Source organism: Bidens hawaiensis, unplaced genomic scaffold, assembly GCF_021521415.1.
Source record: "Bidens hawaiensis isolate Kalapana, Puna unplaced genomic scaffold, B.hawaiensis_p1.1 tig00014335_1, whole genome shotgun sequence".
NCBI classification, from domain to species: domain Eukaryota; kingdom Viridiplantae; phylum Streptophyta; class Magnoliopsida; order Asterales; family Asteraceae; genus Bidens; species Bidens hawaiensis.
Genome location: NW_027492233.1, coordinates 69,321 through 91,508, shown reverse-complemented (window position 1 = coordinate 91,508; position 22,188 = coordinate 69,321). Strand labels below are relative to the sequence as shown.

Genomic DNA, 22,188 nt, shown 5'->3' with positions numbered 1-22,188 from the left:
CCTTGCCCTATCGGGCTAAATTAGTACCTAGCATAATGTATTTGGCACCCACGGCCATAAAAGTATCCAAATCAACATAAAAAAAACAAACAAGTACGACAAAAAGTAAATTGTTCAAAACACACATAATAGTTCATAAAATACTACCAACCCGTGCCCGTGCCCGACCTACCAGTGCCGCCAGTCATCAGTTACCCGTGGATGGCTTACGAATCCTTGTTCGTGCGTACTCAGCTTCTATTATGTCCTTTCTTTCGTTATCCATCATCATTTCCAACTGGTTTTCCGGGTCCCAAATGTGGCCGCGGCTGTTGACGAACCTCCAAATTTCTGGTCTTGCACTAAAGATTTGAGCTATCTGCAATTTGCAACAAAGTTTGAGGTTAAGAGCAATAGGTTTCGGGCTTTCTGTTCCTTCTATGTCTACGTCATAAGCTTCGTAAAGCTTGTAGATCCATGCACCACCGAAGAATGGGGTACTTGGACATTCAGCGGTTGCATTGGTCCTGAAAAGTTGACAGAAGAGATAAGTAATGTTGCAATCAACTTTATTCCTTATACAGTAAAGTGTCCACAAATCCCGTAAATTCACCACTCCTTTATTCTTGCTACGTGCTGTTAGCGTCTTGCTTAGCAGCTGGTGAATATACTTCATCAGTGGATCTCGTAAGGCTGTGCTTTTCGAAACATTGACGTGGTTTGTTTCATCCTCGAAGCCTAACAATTCCCATGCTCATACTTGTGTATCACCAATCTCATTATCGTCTTCCTTTTCAAATGCTATTTTTGCGTAGGCCCAGATCTCTCGTTCTGTTTCTTCTTTCGTGTAAATTCCCATATCAATCCCAAGTTGGGTAAGAGACGTTGTGCGCCACACACCTCCACATTGGAACTCAATAGCATCTTCGTCCCACATATCTAAATTCTTTTTCTTTATGTTAAAGGAAGCCAAGAATTCCCTTGTTAGTTCTGTTACCGCATCCCCTGTTTGCTCAAAGATCTTTTTCCATGGCTTGGTCACAAATGTGTTGTATATGTTCCATTGATTAACCTGGTGTAGGGTGTCTTGGCAAGCATAGAGATTTGGTTCAGGAATTCTTTTGTTTAAGTGGCGTAGCCTTGAATTGGCTTGTCTGTCTCTTGTATCAGATCCGGTGAAGACTAAAAATGCATGAACGTCTTCCCTATACTTGGCCATCTGCAATTTACACTTAAATTAGTTAAGATTCGTGAAAAATGTGCATTTTGCTGAAACAAAGAGAAAAGAACGGCGGCGTGCTTTCAGAAGCACGGTACCGTGCTGCTGCTTCTGGTTCAGTTCCTTTGATGTTTGACTTTTGATTGACCACGACTCGTGTTGTTTTGGGCACGGCTCGTGTTTTTAATATCGATTTCTAACTTACTCAGACTCGAACCCTCGTTTCTAACTGATTATATCAATTGGGTTTAATGGTGTGTCGGGTATTTATGCTAACACCCAAAACCCGAATTGTTTTTTTCAATTAAACCCTAACCATTCAACAGTCAACAATCTATTCATCAAATGCAAGCAAATTAACCCATATCCTCTTCGGGTTTTGACCCGATTTGGTCGATTTGAGCGATTTTAGGGTTAATCTAAACCTAGAATGACGACTTTGAGTAATGCAATTGTTAAATTAACATACCTTAGGTTTAGAATCGAAGATTAGATGAAGAAATTAGCAAAATAATTAAAGGTCGGCGGTTTCTTGGTTCAGAACGCAGTGAAAAATAGGGTTGGTGGTTGGAGAAAATTATTTTATTAAGTTAAAACTCGTAACTGTTGTTTGACCAAAAACACGGCCCCGTGCAATAGGAAGCTGCTTAGTGCTGACAGTACTCTTTTGTTTATTTGTCGAGCTAATTTGTTTTAACTGGGTTTTTATTTTCTGGTTATTTTAAAACATCCTAATTTTCATTAAAAACATAAAACTAAAGACATAATTAAAGATAGATGAAATGAAAAGTACAACAACAATTCTCGGGTCCTAACACATAGTACTAGCGGGAACAACTTAAACACGAAACGAAGTCAGAACTTCAACGGCCACCACCCCCGAACAAGTCCTGGATGTGTGGTGGTGCTCGTTTGGCTTCCAAAAGTTTATCAAGCTTTTTGTTGAGTGTAACGATTTCTCGGTTGAGAAAGTTAAGTTTGGAAGTCACATCTTTGTGGTGGCCATCCACAACATGGAAGTTCTCGAACCTAAGCAGGTCGACTTTGTTAATCAACTCGACTACTCTAGCCTCGGTTTGCATGTTGCTCTCAACTTGATCTCTTACGATGCATTGGAGTTTCATGATTTCTTCCTCAAGGAAGGAAGATTCATCTTGTTTCCCCTTCTCCACTGGCCTCCATTCAACCCGTTTTCCTTCCATTTAGGTAGTTTTTGTTTGGTGTGAATGGAATAGTGAATTTATACATGCATTATATAGAGACTGGAAAGTTGAACACGACACCGTGTTTTTAGAAGCACGGCCCCGTGCTGCTAGAGGAATAAATGTTTCTAAGTCAGAGAATTGTACGGAGTCAGCGCGTATCATGCTGAAGATTCTGGGGTGACCACGGCCTCGTGCTTAGGAAAGCACGGCCCGTGCTTTTTGTCACAGTGAATTTCCTTTTAATTTTCAACACGATTCAAGATCCGGAATTTTCAGAATGACGTTTATTGTGATAATTTGGAAGTTTGGTCATCTAAAATATTACTTTTCATTAAATAAAGATCCTAGAACAATTACGGGATAAGCTCGGGTTTCCTAAGAAAAGAAAATTATCGGGTTAAGCCCAAAGTCCTAACACGTTGTGCTTTATGCACTTGTTTACACATAAAAGCATAAAATTAAGTTTCCTAGAGTTCCCCGAAAGGCTCTCCTTCTCCGAATGGTCCTGGTGGTGGAAAATACGTGAAACCGAGAACTTGAAACTGGAGTTGTTCATTGATGTCTCGGAGTTCCATTTTCATGTTTTCCACCGATTTGGTGAGTTTCACGAGACGCATCTCTGCAAGGAGATTCATTTCGGTGAGTTCTTTCATGAGTTCTTGAAGTTGAAGTTTCAAGAGAAGCTCGGTTTTGGAAACATGGCGGGCATCGTTTCTCGGATGTCGGGAAATGGAATTGCTTCATTCATCTCAGTTGGCATGCTGAATTTTCAGAGGTTTTTTTTTGTTTTGGTTTTGGTTTGTGCAAGGAATTCAATGACACAAGGTGCCTTTTATAACCAAACAGGAAACCGAGCACGGTACCGTGCTTTTGGAAGCACGCCCCCGTGTTTTTACTCTGACAATTCTGTTACAAACCAGTCTGACTGAGATTTTTGCAGCATAGATGCCGACCCGCATTTTTAGGCACGGGACGGTGCTTCTGAGAGCACGCCCCCGTGTTTTTTTCAGATTTTTTTTATCAAGTAAAACAAATATATATAGGACCTAGTTTGTGAAGGTCTTGGCCAGACCTTGTTTCCTTAATTTCTTATTTAAAGAGTTTGGAGGGTTAGTACCTCCAAAACTTCTTTAAGTGAACTGTCGATGTATGGTTTTAATCGATGTCCATTTACTTTGAACTTTTAGCCGTTTGAATTTGAAATTTCGATGGTTCCATAGTCAAACACTGTTTCAACTACGTATGGACCTGTCCATCGGGATTTCAGTTTTCCTGGGAAAAGACGTAAACGAGCGTTGTATAACAGTACACGATCGCCAGCTTGAAATTTTTTGTTTCCTTTTAAATGAGCGTCGTGTATGCGTTTAGTCTTCTCCTTGTAGGACCAGGAATTTTCGTAGGCCAATGTTCTCAGTTCCTCGAGCTCACGAATTTGATCTTCCCGGTTTGAGCCGGCGGACGTTAGATCAAAATTTACTGCTCTGAGGGCCCAGTAGGCTTTGTGTTTTAACTCTACTGGCAGATGACATGCCTTCCCATAAACGAGATTGAAAGGTGTCGTTCCTATGGGAGTTTTGTAGGCCGTCCTGAGGGCCCACAATGCGTCATCTAACTTTTCTGTCCAATTTTTGCGATTCATCCCCACACTTCTTTCTAAAATTCTCTTAATTCCTCGATTCAAGACTTCTACCTGCCCACTGGTCTGAGGGTGATATGGTGTTGCCGGTCGGTGATGGACCCCATACCGTGCTAAGACCTTGTTCATCAGGGTGTTACAGAAGTGAGTACCTCTGTCGTTGATGAGGGCTTTCGGAGTACCGAATCTTGAGAATAACTTTTTCAGAAATCGTACAACTACTCGAGCATCGTTGGTGGGAAGAGCTTGTGCTTCTACCCATTTAGATACGTAGTCGACTGCTACAAGGATGTACTTATTTCCGAATGAGTTAGGAAATGGCCCCATGAAATTATCCCCCATACATCAAAGATTTCACAAATTTGAATGCCTTTTTGAGTCATCTCATTTTTTGATGAGATGTTACCGGCTCTTTGACAAGCATCGCATTCTTGGATCAAAGTATGTGTATCTTTGTATATATTGGGCCAAAAAAATCCTGCATCAAACACTTTCCTAACCGTGGTGGTAGTACCGTGGTGTCCGCCTGTTGGTCCTTCATGGCAATGTTTGAGAATGTCTAAGGCCTCCTTGCCTGCTACGCACCTACGAATGACTTGATCTGCACCTATCCTAAACACGTATGGATCTTCCCAGAAGTAAAAATTAAGATCGGAGAAGAATTTCTTCCGCTGTTGATGGGTAAGTCCTTTTCTGAGGATCCTACAAGTTAAGTAGTTTGCGAAGTCAGCATACCAAGGAATTTCGTCTTTTTCTTCTATGACTCCTTGAATGTGCATGAGAACCTCATGCGGGAAATCATCGTTGATAATTTCTTTGTGAAGTTCTTCAGGGGTTGGATATTCTAAGCGTGAAAGATGGTCTGCGGCTACATTCTCTGCTCCCTTTTTGTCTTTAACTTCGATGTCAAATTATTGGAGTAGTAGGATCCACCGGATGAGTCTAGGTTTGGCATCTTGTTTGTTGAATAAGTAAAGTATTGCGGCATGATCGGTGTAAACTATGGTCTTGGAAAGAACTAAGTATGATCTAAATTTTTCAAAGGCAAATACTACTGCTAGTAACTCTTTTTCTGTTGTGGTGTAATTCTCTTGTTCATCGTTAAGAGTTTTACTGGCATAGTAGATTGGGTGAAAATGCTTTTCTTTGCGTTGTCCGAGTACGGCTCCAACTGCAAAATCACTTGCATCGCACATGATTTCGAATGGAAGGGTCCAATCGGGTGTGGTCATGATTGGTGCGTTGACAAGTTTGTCTTTTAGTGTATTGAATGACTCAACACACTCCTCAGAGAAGATGAATGGTGCGTCTTTTTCCAGAAGTTTGGTCATAGGTCTTGAGATTTTTGAGAAGTCTTTTATGAAGCGGCGGTAGAAACCTGCGTGACCTAGAAAACTTCTAATGGCTTTGACTGAAGTTGGCGGCGGAAGTTTGGATATGGTTTCTATTTTGGCCCTATCAACTTCTAGTCCGTTTTGAGAAATCTTGTGACCTGGAACAATGTCTACCTTTACCATAAAGTGGCATTTTTCCCAGTTGAGCACTACATTTACTTCTTCACACCTAGCTATCATTTTGTCTAGGTTTTTCAGACAATGATCGAAGGAGTCTCCAAAGACTGAGAAGTCGTCCATGAAAACTTCCATAGAGTTTTCGATCATTTCATGAAATATGGCTACCGTGTAGCGTTGGAAGGTGGCTGGAGCATTACATAGTCCAATTGGCATTCTTCGGTAGGCGAAGGTTCCATACGGACATGTAAAAGTAGTTTTCTCCTGATCTTCAGGAGCAATGGGAATTTGGAAATATCCGGAAAATCCATCAAGAAAACAATAGAACATTTTTCCAAATAATCGTTCGAGCATTTGATATATGAAAGGAAATGGAAAATGATCTTTTCTTGTGGCATCATTAAGCTTCCGGTAATCAATGCAAACTCGCCAGCTGTGATGGTCCTCATTGGTATTAGTTCGTCCTTCTCGTACATTACGACCGTCATTCCTCCCTTCTTGGGTACTACCTGAACAGGACCAACCCAAGGTGAATCCGAGATCGGGTAGATTAATCCGGCATCAAGCAATTTGATTACTTCCTTCTTCACCACATCTTGCATGTTGGGATTGAGACGTCTCTGATGTTGGACCACGGGTTTGTATTCTTCCTCCATGAGAATTTTGTGAGTACAAATGGAAGGACTGATGCCCTTGATATCCATGATCTTCCATACGATAGCCTTCTTTTGGTTTTTGAGAACCTTAAGAAGTTCGTCTTTCTCTTCTTTATAAAGGTGAGATGAAATAATTACTGGGAGTTGAGAGTCTTTTTCAAGAAAGGCGTATTAGAGATGGTTTGGTAGTTCTTTTAGCTCTAAGGCTGGTGGTTCTTCGATTGATGGTTTCGATTTTTCATTGTTTTCAATGATTTCATATATCGTTTCTGATTCTTCGTGGTAATTATTGTTGAGGTTTTCGTTTTCTAAAATGGGTTTGTTGAGTGTTTTGTCTAAGACTTGTGTTTCTAAGGGAGTGTTGATGGAGGAATCTCGCATATAGCAACTTACGATGGAGTCTATGATGTCAACACAATATAAGGTGTCATCGTGTTGTTGCGGATATTGCATAGATTTTCCTATGTCAAAAGTGATTGCCTCGTCATTGACCCTGAGAGTGAGTTTACCGGTGCAAACATCAATGATAGCCTAAAATTAGAGGTACACTTTTGTCTTCCTCCATGTCTAGAATCACAAAATCTACTTGGAAAACAAACTTGTCAATTTTGACAAGCATGTTTTCAACAATGCCCCGAGGATATTTAACGGATCGGTCAGCTAACTGAATGCTCATGCGGGTGGGCTTTGGTTCTCTTATCCTTAGTTTTGTAAAAACCGCATAAGGCATTTAATTAATACTAGCTCCTAGGTCAGCCAGGGCATTGCTAACAGATAAATTTCCTATGAGACAAGGGATAGTAAAGCTCCCTGGATCAGTCATCTTTGTTGGTAGCTTGCTTTGGAGGACAGCTGAACATTCTTCACTTAGGGTGACATGCGAGAGCTCCTCCAGCTTCCTTTTGTTTGTCAGCACTTCTTTGAGAAACTTGGCATATTTTGGCATCTGAGTAATAGCCTCGACAAAAGGGATGTTGATATGGAGTTGTTTAAAGAGTTCTAGAAACTTCCCATACTGGGCTTCCAATCGCTCCTGCTTCAGTCTTCCAGGGTATGGAATAGGTGGAACATAGGTTCGGACTGGCTCCTTAGGCTGTATTATGCTTGTTGGGGTCAGCCTTTCCTGCGTTTCATTAGGAGACATTTTCTCCATAACTGGTTCTGAGGTTGGTGAGACAACAGTGGTCGTACCACTCCTGAGTGTAACGGCGTTAGCTGTTGCATTCGGGTTGGTGATTGTGTTGCTTGGAAGAGTGCCAGGTGGTCTTTCGGATAATTGTCGGGCAATTTGTCCGATTTGGGTTTCTAGGTTCTGAAGTGATGCTTGTTGACTTTTGAGATCGGCTTCATGTTTTAATAATACTCCGCTGATATCAACTGCTCTTGAGTCGGATTTCTTTTCTGCTTCATTTTTTTTGGTCATTAGTTGGATTAACATTTCTTCGATCTTAGAGTAGCTTGGGTTTTGATGGCTACTAGAACTTTGATCTTGAAATTGAGGTTTAGGCTGGAAGGGTTGATTCATTGGTCTTTTTTCGAATCTGGGTAAAGGTTGAGTGTTACCTCCGTCTTTCCAGCTAAAATTTGGGTGGTTTCTCCACCCTGGATTGTAGTTATTGCTGAAAGCATTGTTCTGTCGAGCGATGAAATTGACTTCTTCCATGGCCATAATGACTAGTTTACAGTCACTCGTCTTATGATTTCCTCCACAAGTGTCATAGGTGAGTCTGGTTTTTGATAGTTCGGCTTGAAGTTGTTCGAATTTTTTAGAAAGAGCTTCAAGCTGTGCTGTGACAAGAGTGTTGGAGTCAATGTGGTGTATTTCTTTATGGGTAGGTGTAGATCTTGGTGGGTTGTAAGCGAAACTCTTCTTTGCGGCCTTCTCCAGAACTTCAAATGCTTCGTTAGGGGATTTGGATCCCAAGTCTCCACCAGTGATTTGGTCGATGGCCTGTTTGTTTTGACTGGATTGTGCGTTGAAGAAAGTTTGTACTTGTAACCATACGCTCAGTCCATTATGTGGGCATCTTCTTAGAAGACTTTTGTATCTTTCCCATGCTGTGTGTAACGATTCATCATCATCAGTCCGGAATCCGGTAATGCTGGCTCGGTATTTGGCAGTTTTATCGGGGGGAAAATATTTGAGGAGAAACTGTTCAACCATCTGGTCCCAAGTGGTGATGGAACCAGAGGAAAGAGATTCTATCCATTCTAGGGCTTGGCCTCTTAGAGAGAAAGGAAAGAGTTTGAGTTTGATTTGATCTTCTGAATAGTTTTGGATTTTAAAGGTTCCGCAGATTCGTAAGAATCTAAATATTTGAGAAAGAGGGTCTTCGTCGAGGAGACCATGAAATTGAACTAAATTCTCCACCATATGAATGGTGCTAGATTTGATTTCGAAGTTTTCGGTAATTTCGGGTGGAGCCACTCCATTGCCTTAGCCTTCGAGAGTTGTCTTGGCATGCTGGCTCATGTTCGGCTCATTGTTCTAGGCCGCCATCATTTCTTCGGTTTGATTTTCTCCTGATGTGGTGGCGTCTACCGATTCGTCTTTGATTGCATCTGCGGTTTCTGTAGTCCGTTTACGAGTTCGTCGACGAAAGAGTCATTCCGGTTCAGAAAGTGGAGAAACAAGCTCAGGCTCAGAAGTAGAGGACATACATGGGACTAAACACACACAAAATAGGCAAGTGTACTTATCGTATATGTAGAATAGTATTGGTAAGAACCAAGTATCGATCCGTGGACACAAAGTTTCTAATAATGAATCGTTTTTTTGCTTCAATCGGAGGTTATAATCATTTTGGGGTTAATTTTTGAACTTTTTATAAAATATAAATACTTGTATATAATTTATAGGTGACCAAGATAAGAAATTCTAAACGAGTTATTCAATTATGCGAAGGTTACCATCTAAGATCAAGAGTCCACTCCATTTTAGCATTGATAATTAATATGTAGACATGTGATAAACTTGCCGTAGCAATATATGATAGATAGCTCCTTAAACCTTAAGTGAGCATCTTTGGCACTAAGGAGATGATATGCGCATTTTAAAGTCCACCCTTTCCTAATGTCATATCATCTCAATGATGTCAATTTAAGTTGGCAAGTAGTTTCGTAAAGTAGAAAGATTAGGATTGACTTCAATATCTCGAATACCAATTCTAACAACTTCGGGTGGTTGTAGTTCATCACACAACCTCCCCTTGGTTGATTTATGTAGGTTATAATTACACATTCGGTTAACATATGGTTTCTTTAACTAATTTGATATCCTAAGCAAAGCCATTTTCGGATTACCAAGGTTTAGAAAAATACACCATAACTTATATCTCATCATTTCTAAGTACAATATAAGGATCCATGTTTCGATAATGTATCAAAGTATTTCTATCTTTCAAGAACATGAATCGATCATGAACGATTGCCAATGAGATTGACAACCACCAACTTTGAATTAGTGATTTAAGATGGTGAAACATTTCTCATCAAAAGATAATTGTAATATAACCATGTACTTTACTAGACTACATCACATGTCATGATTAATTATCAAGTAAAACAAAGCTTCTTCATAGATTTTAGATGGTAAAAGGAGTTTAGATCATAATGAGCATAATGATAAACATTAAGATGATTGATAACAACAAATACATGATTAACTTGGAACAATCTAACCAAATGTAGATGAATCTTTCTTCTTAATGATGGTAATGATGGTTGATGATGATGATTAGTGGTGATGACCTCCAAACCTTCAAACTCTTCACTAGATCTTCAAAGTGAGTGTTAGTGTGTGTTTTTATAAGTGAAAACCGGAGAGAATTCTTTTCAATGCACACCAAATGAGTGCAACATGAGCCACTATTTATAGGCAATCTGGATGGTGAGGCACGGCCCCGTGCTTGATGAGCACGCCCCCGTGCATTTTTATGACATGTGCCATATTTGTTTTGTCTTTTGTGTGAGGTGGAAACGGCCCCGTGATTGGTGGGCACGGCCCCGTGGTTTTTTGTGACATGTGCTCAATTCTTCTTTGTCTTTTCTGCATTCTCAACCACGGCCCCGTGCATGTCGAGCACGGCCCCGTGCTTTTGCTTCCAGATTTTGACTTTTCTTGTGTTAGAAGCATGGGGGCGTGTTTCTTGAGGCATGGGGGCGTGTTTCTTTGTTTTCTTGTGTTTTCTTCTGTTTTTCTTCGTCTTTTTGCTTGTTTCTTCGTTTGGGGCTTGGTTTCACCTGAAATTATGTCTTATTATGATAAGTAGCCTTTTATGCTATGTTATTAGAAAGAAATTGCAGTTTTTAGAGATTATTTGATGCCGAATAGATGTATATTTATATGTACATCACGTGCCAAGGTGTGGAGAAGCATCGTCAAAGAAAAAGGTGACGAAGGAAAGAGTATTAATTAAAGGAAATCAAGCGGCGACGAAGTGATTCTCAAAGTGTAGGGTTTGTTAAGCCGACAAAGGTAGGCATAATGTCTGAATAAAATAATAATAAAATATTATAAAGGCTTAAACCCTAAGTCGAGGTTATACTCGATACCTCGAAAATAAAAGAAATATATATAACAAAGAAAAGAAAAAGAAAAGAAAGAAAAAATATATGTGTGTGTGTGTGTGTAAATATGTATAATTCTTTGTTATAATTATTATTTAAGTAATAAATGAGTATTTTTAAATAATAAGAAAAGAAAGAAATATGTTTCTTATAGAAGAAGAAACGTAGGGTTTAAATAAAATAAGATATATTATAAGTTATCTTATAAAAGAAATATATTTAAATTAAAGGGTTAAAGAGAAAAGAAATTACTTTATAACTAAAGGTTTTAAAGTAAAAAAAACGAGGTGGCGATTATAAAACAAGACTAAAAGTCTTAAGCCGGATTGTATATCCGACTAACAAATGGTTATACTCGTAATATAGGTGCAAGATAGCAACGGGAAAGACCCTCGGACGGTATTTGAAGCCGATCCAAATTGAAAATGTGAATACGCCCCAAACTTTACAAACTTATTTTCAAACGAGTCCAATGTGATATGTGAAAAAGAGTTTACATGAGACTATGTGTCTCTAAAACATTTATAAAAGAAAAGTGTAAACCTTGCACTCAGGCTGTAGTATACGTTTGTCTGGATCCGTACATATGTGGTAAAATGCGGTGGGCACATCGCACCACACTTGGTTATAGTACGCTCGCCTGCGCGGAGTAATGGCCATGTGTATACCTATGGTACCTAAGTAATGTCGAACGCTGCGGTGTTTGCTGTGGTGACCTTATGTAGAGACTTGAGTTTATAAATTTTATTGTTTTATAACTTGATTATTCCTAAGCCACGATGGGCCGAACCTAAGTTACGTCTCGAGGGTAATCAAGTAAAAGAAAATATTTTAGCGTCAGCATATTCACCAGCATTCGTTGCTGACGTATTTTCTAACATTTTGAAGGTAACCAAGATTAGGGCTAGAAGAACGAAGTGCTCAAGAATTCGATGGCTCGGATATTTTGTTAAACTTAAAAATTAATGAATGGTGATTTTGTAAATTATAAACAAGTAAACTTATATGAGACGTTCGTCTAATCTTTTGTAATGTAAATATTTTTAAACCAATATGTTTTATAAAAGTCTTCCGCATTAACCCGCAACTCTGATTTATTTACAATTATGGTACCAACTGTTGGTCACACCCCTAGGCCTAAAATGGGGGTGTGACAGGTTGGTATCAGAGCTATCGATCTTAGCGAATTAGGTATTACAAAGTAATACCTAAGCTTCGATCCAAGCATAGGAAAACTATTATCTATTACTTGTTTATTTGAATAGGGATAAGATAGGTTGGTAACCTTTTTTTCCCTCCTCATTCTAAACCACCCAACTTAGATGTCTTTCAAAGAATTAATGGAGAGTTATGATCGTGAAGCAAAAAGAGCCGGAATTTACTACTCATTTCCAAAAGACAACATGAGCGAGGACTACTATGAAGCATTCTTCAATCCCGACGTAGAGCATGATCTAACCAAACCATTTCAGTATTCCGGTACAGAACAACGTCCAATTAGCCTTCCCGATGACACTCCAAATCAAGCATATCAAGCACCAAGACACTCAAGCTACCACCCATCAAGCTTACCCATGTACCAACCATCCGAAGTTCCAACGTATCATCCTTCTGAGGTTCCTACCTACCAACCATTTGAAGTTCCGCCATATTATCCATCTGGTGTTCCGACATACCTACCACCGAATCCTCACCCTTCATACGCTTTTCTCTCCAACCGACCAATCAAAGAGGAACCAAGATCTCCCTCATCAGATTGGATGCAATGCCACTCAGATCAACGGAGATGGCATACCGGAACCTCTACCATGGATTCTATCGACTCCCGTCCCAACAAAAAAGGACCATCCCGCAAACCTAAAATGATGGAAATGATGCCGTACGAGAATTTTCGCATGCCCGCAATATCAAAAGAGACTGCCCAATTAATGGATAAGAAGACCTGGAGGAAGAGGAGCCGGAAGAAGAAGAAACGGAAGAATATCCGGAGGAGGAATACCCCGACAATCCTAATGAAGAGACAACGCCGATGGAAGAACCATTCTCTCACCAAAACCCAAGTTATGGTTCTGTTGATCCCTACATGCAATTTCTCCAAGAACTCAAAGACAAAGCGTCATCAAAATATCCACCATATCAAGGCGAGATCCCATCAATTGAAGACCAAGCGAATGAAATCCGGGGGCAGAACGAGGCTGCCGAAGCTTTCTTCAACTATCAGTCCGATGTGACCGCATCTCCATACCCAGATCCAAGAAACCATTATGACATAGTGATGATGGGTTACCGCGACCCGCATCCAAGATACGGATATCCCAACGAGATCCCTCAGTCACAGGAAGAACACCTAGACCAAGCCTTGCATGAAACGGATGAATTGAGAAAGAAGATATCGGTGGATGAGACGAAAAAGAAGAAGATAGGAGACAAACTTCTTCGAAAATGCAACAAGTTGACCAAAGTGGTAAAGAAGTTCATGAGAGATTGAAGAAATGATGGCGAAGGATGTGATGTGGAAGTATATGTGTTAATGTAATCTTTGTGTAATGTGTAATATAAGGATAGGTATATATATATATCAAGTGAATGATATATATATATATATATATATATAAAATGTTGTAAAAATAAAATATATATATATATATCATGTTATGGTATATATATTATGAAGTAAATAAATATATGTGTCTTAATAAAGGAAATTGTTAAATTTCAGATATAAAGAAAAATATTAAAAAAAAGATAATGTCTCAATCGAGTAATAACCATGAACTCGAAAAGAAGCAGACAAAAGAAAAGAAAGAGGAAAAGGTCCCGAAAAAGAACAAGAAGAACCAATTCCTGATAAATATATGAATCAAATACAGAAAATGATAAAAGATGCGGTTAGGGAAGAATCCGAGGCTTGATCTCAATTTAGAAAATCACAATATGTTGAACCCTCTCGAAAATCTGTTTCTAAACCTCATCCTAGACTTTCTCATATGGAAGAAAGTGTTCATGAATCAAATATTGATGGAGGAATTAGACAAGAGTTTAAGAAACTTAAGATAAGTGGATGTTCGTTCAAAGATTTCAAGTATTATGGACCGAAGGAATTTCATGGTGACAAAGGATCCATTACAACCATGAGGTGGCTTGAAGAAATGGAGTCGATTGTGATAATAAGCAAGTGTTCCGACCAAGAGAAAATTCAATATTCTGCCCTTATGTTCAAAGGTGAAGCGTTAGAGTGGTGGAACACGTTGATTCTAAGTAGAGGAAGAGAAGTGATGTACAATCTATCTTGGGAAGAATTTAAGGAGATGCTAATGGCGAAGTTCTGTCCGATGCATGAAACTGACCAAATCTAAACCAAATTTTTGAATCACAAAGTCATTGGAACGAATCTTCGTGAGTACAACACCAAATTCCACGAATATTTTCGCCTGGTTTCCCAGCTGGTTATCCCTGAGTCCAGCAAAGTCACAAGGTATATTTGGGGATTACCACGAGAAATTCGCGATATGGTGAGGTCTCATTTACCACAAACCGCCGACTTTGCGATGGAATTGGTTGGTTACTTGATGGGCTGAATGATCCGCAACAAAGAGGAGGATAAAAAGGTCGTAAAAACGCACGACCCAAGGAAAGGAGGAAACACCCGTTTCAAGGGTAATGGTATTGATCAACGTAAGTCCAGCTTCAACCCCAACATTCCACAATGCAAAATCTGTAGAAACTACCATAGGGGTCGATGCCACTTCACTCCGTCTTCTACAGCAAATATCTGTCAATCGTGTCATAGACATGGCCACACTGCGGCCGATTGCTGGAAGAAGAAAATGACCTGTTACAATTGCAAGGAAATGGGTCATCTAAGCTTTGAATTCCCTAAAAATAAACCCGCGATTGGTGGTGCGGGTGGAAGTGGTCAAAAGAATGAACCCAAGAAGGGCAATGCAAGAGTCACTGTCCTCGATACCAAGAAAGCGGCTGACATGCCGGAAACGATTACCGGTACGTTCCTAGTTAACGAGACTTATGCTAGAGTTTTGTTTGATTCGGGTGCCAACTTAAGTTTTATAGATTATAACTTTTGAAGTCTATTAAACGAACCTTTAACAAAACTTAACAAAACTCTAAGCGTCGAGACCGCTAGTGGCGAAGTCATTAAAACCTCCGAAGCTCTAGAAAACGGAAAAATATTATTAGCCGGTTACGTTTTGCCTATCCAATTATTGCCTATGACTCTTGCTGGTTTTGATATTGTACTGGGTATGGATTGGTTATCCGACAACCATGCTCGTATCCTTTGCAATAGCAAGACCATTGAACTTCAAGCCCCGGATAAACGAACCATTCGAATTGAAGGGGATAAAGACGCCGACAAAGTTAGCCTAATCTCCATGATAAGGGCTAACAAATGTTTAAATCAAGGATGCTTAGCATTCATGGCCTACGTCTCTAAAGAATCCAAGCCAAAAGAAGTCAAAGACATTCCTATTGTTTCCGATTTTGCTGATGTCTTTCCCAACGAACTTCCTAGAATCCCTCCTGATCATGAAGTAAAGTTTAGGATCGACCTTATTCCTGGCAATGCTCCGATCGCAAAGGCACCATATCGTTTAGCACCAACCGAGATGAAGGAACTATAGAAACAAATCGACGAGCTTCTCGAGAAAGGCTTCATACGACCAAGTTCATCACCATGGGGAACGCCGATACTTTTTGTCAAGAAGAAAAATGGATCCATGTGTATGTGTATCGACTATCGAGCGTTGAACAAAGTCACAATCAAGAACCATTATCCACTCCCTCGAATCGATGATCTTTTCGACCACCTTCAAGGTGCAAGCTTCTTTTCTAAAATTGATCTTCGTTCCGGCTATCATCAACTCAAAGTTCAATCCAAAGTTATCTCGGAAACTGCATTCCGAAAAAGGTATGGCCATTATGAGTTCACTGTTATGCCATTTGGACTTACTAATGCACCAGCTGCATTCATGGACATGATGAATCGAATCTGTAAGCCTTACTTGGATAAATTTGTTATCGTATTCATCGACGACATACTCATTTATTCTAAGTCAAAGGTTGATCATGAAATTCACCTCCGAACCTTACTTGAAATACTAAGGACCGAGAAACTGTATGCCAAATTCTCAAAATGTGAATTCTGGCCTCCCGAAGTACAATTCCTTGGACACATCATCAACGTAAATGGTATTCAAGTCGATCCCGCTAAGATTGAAGCTATCTCTAAGTGGGAAATTCCAAAGTCGCCAACCGAGATCCAAAGTTTCTTAGGTTTGGCCGGCTATTACCGTAGGTTCATTGAAAACTTTTCCCGAATTGTTGTGCCTTTAACTTCTTTGACTCGTAAGAATATCAAGTATGAATGGTGAGTAAAACAACAAGAGGCATTTGATATACTTAAACAAAAACCAACCCAAGCACCTATACTGGCCTTGCCAGAAGGTACTGAGGATTTTATAGTATTTAGTGACGCACCTCATTCCGGTTTGGGATGTGTACTAATGCAACGCAAGAAAGTGATAGCTTATGCCTCTCGTAAACTCAAGGTACACGAAAAGAACTACACAACTCACGATCTAGAGTTAGGCGCCATAATCTTTGCATTAAAGATATGAAGGAACTATCTCTATGGAGTCAAGTTTATCGTGTACACCGATCATAAAAGTTTGAAACACATATTCGAGCAATAAGAGCTTAACATGCGTCAAAGACGTTGGATGGAAACACTAAACGACTACGACTGTGAAATCGTCTATCACGAAGGGAAGGCCAACGTCTTGGCCGATGCCCTAAGTCGTAAAGAATATGAAAAACCAAAAAGAGTCCGGGCGTTAAGATTAGAACGTCAAATAGATCTCATTGAACAAATCAAATCCGCTCAAATTCAAGCGATCAATGAAAACAATATCTCCGACGAAAAACGTAACAGCACCATTGACTCGCTAGTCAAGGGTGACGATGGTATCCTTCGAATGGGAAACCGAATTTGGGTACCAATCGTTGGGGACTTGCGTGAAAATATTATGAATGCAGCTCATAAGTCCAAATATATGATGCACCCCGGTAGTGACAAAATGTATCAAAATCTCAAGCCTAACTACTGGTGGAATGGAATGAAAAGAGATATCGCTTCGCATGCGGCGAAATGTTTGACATGTTTGAAAGTCAAGGCTGAACACAAAAAGCCTTTGGGATTGCTTCAGCAACCCGAACTTCCTGTTTGGAAATGGGAGTTAATAACCATGGATTTCATTAAAAAACACCCGAAGACGACTCGGCAACATAATGCTATTTGGGTTATTGTGGATCGATTAACAAAATCCGCACATTTTATACCCATTAACGAGTCATACTCAATGGATAGATTAGCGTGTATCTATGTGAAAAACATCGTTGCTTTGCATGGAGTAACGCTATCTATAATCTCTGATCGAGACAGTCGTTTCACGTCTCATTTCTGGAAAAGCTTACAACAAGCACTTGGTACAAAATTAAACCTTAGCACCGCCTATCATCCACAAACCGATGGGCAGAGCGAAAGGACGATTTAAACGTTGGAAGATATGCTCCGCGCTTGTGTGATAGACTTGGGGGGAGTTGGGATGACCACTTACCCCTAATGGAATTCTCATATAACAATAGTTATCACCATTCGAGCCCGTTATGGTCGAAAATGTAGAACACCTGTGTGCTGATATGAAACTGGAGACAATCAATTGTTTGGACCCGAAATTGTTCAAGAAACCACCGAAAAAGTTCTTCAAATCCGAGAACGACTTAAGACGGCACGTGACCGCCAAAAGAGTTACGCCGACGTCCGTCGTTAGCCGTTGGAGTTCAATGTTGGTGACAAAGTTCTTTTGAAAGTCTCGCCATGGAAAGGCGTAGTTCTCTTCGAAAAGAAAAGAAAGCTAAGTCCTCGATTCGTTGGACCTTTCGAGGTACTTGAACGAATTGGTACTGTTGCATACCGCTTGTGACTACCCTAGGAAATGCAAGGGATACATGATGTATTCCATGTCTCAAATCTGCGAAGATGTTTAGCTGACGAATCTCTAGCAATGCCACTAAAAGATGTAGAAATAAACGAGAATCTAAAATTCATCGAGAAACCAATTCAAATAGAATATTCGAAAACAAAGAAATAAAAAAAACGAACGTTGAAAATAGTGAAAGTAAAATGGGACTCACGAAGAGGCCCCAATATACATGGGAACTCGAATCTAAGATGAAGAAGAAATACCCCCACTTGTTTTAAGAAGCAATCTCGAGGACGAGATTTATTTCAAGATGGGGAGGATGTAACGTTACGAAAATTTCGAGTCAATAATGTCAAGTTTTCCAAAGACAAGAGACCATTTCTGCCAATTTCCAAACCCCAAGGGATAAAATGAAAATTGTGATTCTTTGGCCTATCGTGATAAGCGACGGCCTTAGAATCAAGGTCATCGCGTATCGCGATGACCCTTCTGACAAAATGTGACACGTGTGCCACGTGGCAACCGGTGGCACTATGTGTCGCCACGTGTCACCACGTGGTAGAACGATTGCCACATATCGCCACGTGTCTCCACGTGGCAGGTCTACGTGATGATTCAGCTGGCCTACGTCGCGATACGCGACGGGCTAGCCAAGGAAGCCATCGCGTATCGCGACGAGCTTCCAGATTATGTTTATAAATAGCAGCTACGGGTTCTTCACAATTCACATCCAAAACACATACATAACTCTCTCTCTAATATCTCTCTAAGCTATATAAACCATACCCACGATCCACCTCGATAAACGTGTCCCGATTCCTCGATAAACGTACCTTCGACTCCTCGATATTCGTGCCATCATCCGACGACGTTCATATCAAGAAAGTGATACCATCCCGAAGTTCCGACGATTCCTTTCAAGAAGTGTTGGCACCTCGTAAAGCGTGCGAAGGTGTGGAGAAGCATCCTCAAAGAAAAAGGTGACGAAGGAAAGAGTATTAATTAAAGGAAATCAAGCGGCGACGAAGTGCTGCTCAAAGTGTAGGGTTTGTTAAGCCGACAAATGTAGGCATAATGTTCGAATAAAATAATAATAAAATATTATAAAGGCTTAAACCCTAAGTCGAGGTTATACTCGATACCTCGAAAATAAAATAAATATATATAACAAAGAAAAGAAAAATAAAAGAAAGAAAAATAAATATATATACATATATATATGTGTGTGTGTATGTGTGTAAATATGTATAATTCTTTGTTATAATTATTATTTAAGTAATAAATGAGTATTCTTAAATAATAAGAAAAGAAAGAAATACGTTTCTTATAGAAGAAGAAACGTAGGGTTTAAATAAAATAAGATATACTATAAGTTATCTTTAAAAGAAATATATTTAAACTAAAGGGTTAAAGAGAAAAGAAATTACTTTATAACTAAAGGTTTTAAAGTAAAAAAAAATGAGATGGCGATTATAAAACAAGACTAAAGGTCTTAAGCCGGATTGTATATCCGACTAACATATGGTTATACTCGTACTATAGGTGCGAGATAGCAACGGGAAAGACCCTCGGACGATGTTTGAAGCCGATCCAAATTGAAAAGGTGAATACGACCCAAACTTTAAAAACTTGTTTTCAAACGGAGTCCAATGTGTTATGTGAACAAGAGTTTACATGAGACTATGTGTCTCTAAAACATTTATAAACGAACAGTATAAACCTTGCCCTCAGGCTGTAGTATACGTTTGTCTGGATCCTTACATATGTGGTAAAATGCGGTGGGCACATCGCACCACACTTGGTTATAGTACTCACGCCCGTGAGGAGTAATGACCATGTGTATACCTATGGTACCTAAGAAATGTCGAACGCTGCGGTGTTTGCTGGGGTGACCTTGTGTAGAGACTTGAGTTTATAAATTGTATTGTTTTATAACTTGATTATTCCTAAGCCACAATGGGCCGGATCTAAGTTACGTCTCGAGGGGTAATCAAGTAAAAGAAAATATTTTAGCGTCAGCATATTCACCAGCATTCGTTGCTGACGTATTTTCTAACATTTTGCAGGTAATCAAGATTAGGGCTTGAAGAACGAAGTGCTCAAGAATCCAATGGCTCGGATATTTTGTTAAACTTAAATATTAATGAATGGTGGTTTTGTAAATTATAAACAAGTAATCTTATATGAGACGTTCGTCTCATCTTTTGTAATGTAAATATTTTTAAACCAATATGTTTTATAAAAGTCTTCCGCATTAACCCGCAACTCTGATTTATTTACTATTATGGTACCAACTGTTGGTCGCACTCCTAGACCTAAGATGGGGGTGTGACATATAGTATTGTAACTTTTCAATTTTTCTCATGTTTTAGAACTGAACTATTTGCAATTATTGATTGACGATCCATGAGCATTGATGGTTGGTATTAATTAGCATTCGATCCGTTTAGGTTTATTTCAATCAAAATGATCAGTTTGTCAGTTGTGATACGTGTCTCATAAGGTTTTACTGATTAGTTTGAGTGTGAGAAAGCGTACATTTGTTCTTAATTGAGTCACGTATACTGGCAAGGAACCTTTGGTTACTGGTGCCGTGTGTTTACATTTGTTGATGTCTAAGACTTGATTAGTTAACCATATTCGCTTGTTAATAATTAATTTGTTAATGACCATCATGAGATTGTAGTTTGTTACATGCTTGAACCTCGGGTGTGAATTGTTTCTTGTTAATTGTTTAGAACTTGATTAATTAATTGTTTTACTTTAAACCCAAATCATTGTTAGTGTGATCAACACTCTAAATTTGTCATCATTTCATAATATCAAGAATTAATTGCAATTTATTCTATTTTCGTGTTTCGACATCTTACTTGTCTTAACTAGTTTAAGTTGATTAAAAACACTAAATAATTCTTAGTTTGCATCATAATATCATACCTTGTAGTGTTAATATTGTTGTATCCTTTGGTAGTTTGGTATGCTAAATAAATTCATGCTAATATATATATATATATATATATATATATATATATATATATATATTATTGTCAAATTTTCATAAAGTTAAGGTAAATATATATGAGACAATGACAACGGCACTTTTGAGGATATATTTATATAACAAGGCAGGTGAGAAAGTGGTGGTGGTCACAAATGACAAAACCTCACTCGCTAAGTAATTGACCTTTTGACTTGGCACTTTATAAAGAAGTGTCACTCACAATATGGTTTCATATATCACTCAAGTTTCAACATATAGTTTATAAAAGAGTGTTAAGTGTGTTACCCCTATATAAACACCTCCCTCCTAGTCAACTATATTAATATGGAACAACAAAACAAACAAGTTTTACCTAAAAAGGTTTGGAGCGTCCTACGTTTGTTTTACTACATGCTACGTAAAGGTGTATCCAACAACAAGATATGGTCTGATCTCAACATTATTATCAAACGTGCCAAGATAGCCGGTAAGGCCTTGCAAAACCTCTTGTTCCACCACCACCACAACTGGGCGGCATTCGCCGTCAACCGCCCTTCACGCCACCTCTCTTTCCCGTCTCCACCGCCCGGTGAGTACGAGTACAGCTGCTCAGCCACTCCTACCACCACCAACCACAAGTTCTCATTATTTTCATACCATAAGAAACACAATAATAATAATAACAATAATAATGCGGATGCTATGGCTTTCAATGAGGCGATTATTAAGGCCATGGAGATGATTCATAGTGATACGGCTTCACCGATGCTCCCGGGGTTTGGGAGGAGTCCTGTGGTGAGGCAGCTGAGGGTGACTGACTCTCCGTTCCCGGTGATTGGTGTTGATGAGGACAGCCACGTGGATGAGGCGGCTGAGCAGTTTATTATAAGGTTTTATAGTGATTTGCAGCGGCAGAAGAAGATTTGTGGTGGTGACACAATGTTCTTATGATTAAATGCCATAGTAAAATTGTCCATTGTGCCGTTTTGGGAAAAAAAAAAAGGAAAATTGTTGGCATGCTGTTAAAAAATGTTGGGGTGGGTTTTATTTTATATATCAATGAAAATAACTAAAATTCTTTTTTATTGACATTTTGTGTAATGACAAATCTATTTATTTTATTTTACCTTTTTAAGATTGATATTTTTTTCCCGTTTCTGGTGGTGAGGATGGACTCAAGATTTTCTTTTTCTTTCTGTTTGGTCTTTTTTTTTTGTTTCCAGTTTAGTCGGGTTAAATCACATAAATACTGACAACTGATTGTACGTTAGGCTGTCAACGAATCAAAACTTCATCCAACCAATCTACGGGAAGTTCATTTATGTGTGTTTGTTTGATAAATGAACAAAATAAATTTCAAATGTGAACGGTCTATATTCGTTTAGTTATGTTCGTGAACGTTCAATAATGTGTTCCTTTATGTCCATTTATT

The 22,188-nt window shown here is 39.2% G+C and overlaps 1 protein-coding gene across 1 annotated transcript; it reads left to right on the top strand.

Annotated features, from left to right (window-relative positions):
- The first annotated feature begins 21,101 nt into the window (after positions 1-21,101).
- Positions 21,102-21,707, top strand: LOC143546375 (uncharacterized). The gene has a single exon (XM_077038056.1). The coding sequence runs from the start codon at positions 21,102-21,104 to the stop codon at positions 21,705-21,707; it is 606 nt and encodes a 201-aa protein (XP_076894171.1).
- The last annotated feature ends 481 nt before the right edge of the window (positions 21,708-22,188 follow it).